Source organism: Arachis duranensis, chromosome 9 (genome assembly GCF_000817695.3).
Source record: "Arachis duranensis cultivar V14167 chromosome 9, aradu.V14167.gnm2.J7QH, whole genome shotgun sequence".
Taxonomy (NCBI): Eukaryota; Viridiplantae; Streptophyta; class Magnoliopsida; order Fabales; family Fabaceae; genus Arachis; species Arachis duranensis.
The window spans coordinates 13,813,949-13,820,109 of NC_029780.3; the positions used below are offsets into that span (position 1 = coordinate 13,813,949).

Here is a 6,161-nt window from a genome sequence, read left to right on the forward strand (position 1 = left end):
TACACACACATTATATAATTTTAATATATAATATGTGTAATATATGTAAAATAATTAGTAAAATAATTGATAATATTGTATCATATTTAAAATTTGAGTAAAGGACAAATAGGTCCCTATATTTTTTCGTAGACATTTTCGTCCCCAAAGATTGGAAAATACATTCATATCCCTGACCCTTCCAAAACGCGGACAATTTTATCCTTCCGTTGAAGTGACTCCGTTGGACTCAACGAAAAACGCTGATATGGCTCTCGTGGCACTGACCTGGCCGTTACGGGAGCACACGAGGTATATAACTTTTTAAAACACGACATATTAGTCCTCTCACACCAAAACGTGTAACTTTTCAAAACAGGATATATTAGTCCTCCCACCCCAAAACGACGTTGTTTCACCCAAATCCCCAATCTTTCACATTCATGAGCCCTAATCCTTTTTACAGAAATGGTGAAGTGGGTCACTGTCCTCAGCCACCTCCAACCCCAACCACTTCCTGCCCCCTGACTCCCTCTTTCACCACCACCTACGCTGCTCCTCCTCTCCTTGCCCTATCCCCCTCTCTCTCCACTCCCTCGCTTACCCTAACACACTCTACTTTTATCCCCATGATGCGCACTATCCACACCACACCCAACAACAAAGACAAAGATTCAAAGAACAAAGAAGGAGAAGAAGAAGAAAGTGTTGCTTTTCTTTCTTTCTTTGAAATCATTGTGAACGACCCATCAAAATTTCACACACTGAAATGCTTATTTGATTTAAAAGATTGGTTCTTTTCATCGTTTCTCAATCTGGGTTTCGCTCTATTCCTTAAAACGTCACCAAATTACTCTTTTTTATATTGAAAACCAAAGCCATCGCTATAGAAAGAGGCAGAGGAGCTGCGGCTCTGAAACCCACAGTGACGGTTGCGGCGGCGGAGGTAAACGGATCAGGATCGATGCCATTATTGAAGGAAGTTAGATTATGTGGCGTAAGGAAGAGACCATGGGAAAGATTCGCCGCCGAAATCAGAGACCCGTTGAAGAAAGCAAGGGTTTGGCTCGGAACCTTCGATTCCGCCGAGGACGCCGCACGCGCTTACGACGCCACTGCAAGAACACTCCGGGGACCAAAAGCCAAGACCAATTTTCCTCATCGCTCAGGATCCAGCCGCCTCCATCATGCACAGTGTCTTCTCCTTCCTCTAATTTTTCTAGAATTATGAGGAGTTCTTACATGTTCTTCATAAATTGCACAAACTGGACTGGTTGAATTGTGAACTGAGCCTGTACAATTGAATTTGTGCTCTGTTGTTGGTGAATATGTCGCTGAATTGCTTATTGAATCTGAATTTACTTAGACTCCCACCTCGCGTTTTTCTTGAAATTTCACTGATGTTGCTGCAATTTGTTACTCTGTTGATTCTTTGTTTGTGTGTTTTGGATGCATTGCTGATGATTCTGGAATTGCAAAACTGGAAGTGTTGAATTTGATGCTTCTGGATTTGGTGAAGTATTGTTGATTGGTTAAAAATCTGAATCCGATTTGGCTTGAATCTGGAATATTAATTGAAAATGCAAAAGGGTATTAAAGTTTGTTTGGAGGGGTGGGGGAGAAACGGCGTTATTTTGGTGGTGGGGGCTAATACGTCCTCTTTTCAGAAGATACAGTCCACGTGTCATCTCATAACGGCCAGATCAGCACCACGTGACGTTTTCTGTCGGGTCCAATTGGGTGACTTCAACGGAGGGATAAATTTGTCCACGTTTTGGAAGGACCAGGGACATGAATGTATTTTTCAATCCTTCGAGACGAAAATATCCGCGAAAAAATGGTCAAGGACCTATTTGTCCTTTACTCTTAAAATTTTACTTTAATTTATGTTATGTATGTGATGAAGTTATATAAATTTTGAAATTTAATTTTATTTATTAGATTTTAATAATTATAAAGGCGGGTAGGGACGGGAAGGATACCCGCGGGAGCGGTTAGGGTTCAACCATTTACTACCCGCAGGTAGGAGCGGGGAAGGTTTTATGCGGGTTATTGTAAGGCGGGGCGGGGTCGGGTAGAACAAAAACCCGTCCCTACCTGCTCCATTGCCATCCTTACGCGTGACTCATTAAATGATTCAAGTATAATTGTGTCTAGCATATAAATTTTCAGGTGTATTTTTGTCTCTTCTTCCTTATTTAAAATAAATTTATTCCGACATAAAAAATGAGTTAAAAAACAACTATACTAAATATATAAAAGTTTAATGATGAAATTAGTTATTTATATAATATATATATTAAAATATAAAATATATTTTAAAAATATGTGAAAGCCTTTCCCACTAGATGAGGTCAGCTATAGAGAGACTGTTTATACGGAAATCTCGTTTGACCACCTCATAGATGGTCTTTTTAGATCTTTCTCTACCTTTCACCATTTGTCCATTTTCCATCTCATCCACCTTTCTGACTCGGTGTTCTATTGATCTTCTTCTCAAAAGGCCGAACTATCTGAAATGCGATTCTACCATCTTTTTCACAACAGATGTTACTCCAACTCTCTTTCTTATATCTTCATTCCTTATTCTATCTAATCACGTATGACCAAATTTTTTAAAAAATGAATTTTGTTTAATTTTTTGATAAATAAATCTTCTTAATTTTTTTAATTATTCTATTAAGTATAATCTTTCGTTATATATTCTTTAAATAAAACCAAAAAAATATAAAAAATATTAAATAATAAAATATCACATTTAACAAAATAATTAAATAAAAAATTAAGAAGATAGTTTTTTGACTTTTGCATGCATCTTTTATAAATAAATTTGTGAATTTTATGAATAAAAATATCAATTTATTCTTTAAAAATGGCATTCATATTGGTGTCCTCAACAGTGTACCAAATGGGCCCCAAAGAAATAAATCATCCGTGATTTTTCCTCCTCCATTAACGCTACGCAACGGCTTGTAGTTGGTATTCTAAAGGCCACTCTTACTTGTTTCTATTTATTTTTCTGTATTCGTGGGACTTTCCACTAGCCAATTTAGAGGCGTGAGAGTTTGAGGTAACAGATTCGCGTTCCTTCTTCTTTTTTGCCACACAAAAAACACGTGCTTCAAACCAAAAATAATATTAAAATGTTTTGAATAAAAAAGAATTGGAATTTTTCCAAAATAATAATTAATCAGAAAGATAAAGACCACATGGTCTTCCACCTCCTCCTCAGACCAAAGCAGATTCAACGAACATGCTCCTGAAACTGCAAGACTCTTCCATATTCTCTCCCTTGTTCACCCTCCCAAGCTTCTAATCATGAACAGAATAGAGTCTACCAATTGAAAAAATCAAATAGATCGATATAATTTCACACGCAATAATCCAACAAATTCTCTTGAAAAAATGTCAAATTTCCCTGATGCGGTGGCCGATGGCCGGAGGTCCGGCAAGGCACCGGAGAAGTCCAATTTTTCTCAGACTTGCAGCCTCTTGAGCCAGTTCTTGAAGGAGAAGCGTACTTCTGGAGCTTCCACTCTCGGAGTTGGTTCTAAAATGGAGCCTAGAGGTACGAAATTTTTTTTTGCTTTTGGTTCTTTTTTTTTTTTCAAATTTTTTTATTTTTATCCTTGCAATATTTTTCAGTGATGAAGTACACACCGACTTTATTTTTGCTCAGACACTTTTATTTAATTAATTTTTTTCCTGGTCAAATTATTTAATTGGTGCTTTGGTATATATTTGTTTATATTAAGGTTGAGAATTGGAGGAAGACAGATACAATTTGATTTATAGAAAGATATAATTCGTCAAATTTCCCGCTGCACTTTTTACCTTCTTACCTAACTGATTGATGTTGTTACTTGTATGATTCTAAAAAAGGAAAAATAAAAAAATAAAAAAGTTTCTGAAATTGGCTTTAAAATTTGCTCATGAGCTTACTGTAATGGATTTTTAATTTTTTCCCCCTGAAATTCAGTAGGTACCAAGGATTTTCTAGCCAGTATTCATAATTCAGATGGAGCTTTGAGACTAAATTCTGCGGCTATGGATTCCCTTCCCCAGCTTGTGGAAAATCCCTGCATCAAGAAGTCTAATATTAGGTGTGTGTGGAAAATTTTAATTTCTGCGATTTTTGTTCTTGAGCAAATATGATAATTGGAAATAAAGAAGCAAAAAGTAGGTTTATTCTCCGTCGAATCTGAGAATGATCAGTTACCTCTCATAGCTTGAGCTCTATGAAATTATCTAGATGCCATTTCAAAGAGTGGCGAAAGGATATTTAGGTGAAAAATGGTGATAAGTTGATATTTTCTTTTTCTGAAGGTTTTCAAGGGGAAAAAAGAAACTCACTACATTTTTATACCTAGCTTGCTAGATCTGTTGGGTTCATGAGCTTGACTCCTAAAGTCCAAGCGCTATGAAATTAGAGAAAAAAATTTGATGAGAATTGGTTCCAACGAAAGGAGGAGGGATAAAAATTTGATGGATATCAAAGTTTTTTATCTATGAAAAAACAAGCTCAAAATGGAAGGAAGGCTCAGTGTGATAAATTTTCATACCCACTTTGTTCAGATGGCTACTCAATGAAAAATTATGAGCATGACTATTACCTCTCCCCAATTTGATCATGTACCTATTTTAGTTCTAACTTCTAAGCATCATGGTCTTAAAAGAATTCTTCTGTCCTCTTATTGTAGGTCATTGGAACCTGAAACTCCACAATTGACTATATTCTATTCCGGAAAAATGTTGGTATTTGATGCCTTTCCACCAGACAAGGCCACAGAGGTAATGGAGTTAGCCACCAAGTTAGCCTCGAACAGTTCCATTGTCGAACAAAGCCAGCCCAGTGCTTCGGTTGCGACTGAAAATTTGAGTAAAGACAAAGTGCCGCAGACAAATAATGCCTCTGAAACTCCTAGGCCAGGAAAGCAAGCTGTTGGTTCCGGTATGAATAAAGAAACTGAACAGCCAACATTTAGGCTTTGTTTGGTTCGCGTTTTTATTTTCAAAATTTTCTCTTTTTCTTTCACGAGATGCTAAAAGTGAAAACTGAAAATGAGAACGCAAACCAAACACACCTTTATTTTTTCTCAATCATGTTCTCTGTGTTGAGACACTAATATGGGTTCCAACTTCTGTATAAGTAGATATGAGGTATCCAAGGAGAGCTTCACTTGTAAAATTTCTTGAGAAGAGAAAAGAAAGGTAACTTTTAGGAATTAGATTTATATTTACCATATTTATTTTTGGGTTAAATAATCAAATTATTTTTTTACCCCTCTATAAATTAGCAATTTTATAGAGTGAAATTGGTTTCCATTAATCATCATCAAATGTACAAATCAACTATGAGATGAGTGAGTCTTATAAGTTGTGCTTTGAATTGTTGCCAGGGTCATTGCTAGAGGACCTTACCAAGTAAACAACCCAAATCCCAAGCCTGAGGGTAGCAGTTCCGGCGGCGAACCTTACCCGGTAAACAGCCCGAATTCGAAGCACGAGGAAGGCAGTTCAGGGGTTGTACCTGAAGATCAGTCCTCCAAACACTTTGACCTTAACTCATAGTGGCATAGCTCATGGTGAATTTAGGTTATACTGAGAGACTTGGACAGCCAAAAGCTCCTCCTAACTACATGATTATAGTCCTTTTGCCGGTTATTGGGGGCCTTTATACATATATATATATTTATAATATAAATCTGTATCTATTGTTTTCATCAGTTAGGTCCAATGTCCTGGACCAAACCAGAAAAGAAAATTAGTTTTTTATTGTTACCCGAGATTGATTTAGTTCAGAAAATTTCAAGTATTTGTGTGCATTATTCCATCATTTTTTACTGAAGGCAAGTTCTTTTCTTTTTCATGTGCTCTTGTTTCTAAGAGGGATCTTCTTATAAGCAGAGTGATTTTTTCCTCGTGAAAAAAAAAATCATAAAAGTTAAAATAATACAGGAGGGTAATTTGGAAAATTAATGCAAAAAGAGTAATATGCGTTTTTAATACACTTAAACGCGTTTTTTAAGTGTATTAATTTCTCCAATGGAACGCGTTTTTAATGTCTTAATTTATCTTTTAATCATCTACCTTTTTAATATTTAAATAAATAAAAATTTGATATGCATATTATTTTTAGAAAATATTAAAAAAATAAAAAATTCAAAAATTTCTTTGTTAAG

At 35.9% G+C, this 6,161-nt stretch overlaps 1 protein-coding gene across 2 annotated transcripts; it reads left to right on the plus strand.

Annotated features, from left to right (window-relative positions):
• The first annotated feature begins 3,184 nt into the window (after positions 1 to 3,184).
• Positions 3,185 to 5,794, plus strand: LOC107464877 (jasmonate ZIM domain-containing protein 1). Of its 2 annotated transcripts, none has more exons than XM_016083832.3 (5): positions 3,185 to 3,547; positions 3,959 to 4,082; positions 4,680 to 4,930; positions 5,133 to 5,190; positions 5,379 to 5,794. In XM_016083832.3, exons 1-5 carry the CDS (start codon positions 3,385 to 3,387, stop codon positions 5,548 to 5,550), a joined length of 768 nt encoding a protein of 255 aa, XP_015939318.1. In that variant the 5' UTR covers positions 3,185 to 3,384; the 3' UTR covers positions 5,551 to 5,794. The 2 variants fall into 2 exon arrangements, with proteins under 2 accessions (XP_015939318.1, XP_015939320.1); XM_016083834.3 differs by having other exon boundaries at positions 3,186 to 3,547; positions 3,962 to 4,082.
• The last annotated feature ends 367 nt before the right edge of the window (positions 5,795 to 6,161 follow it).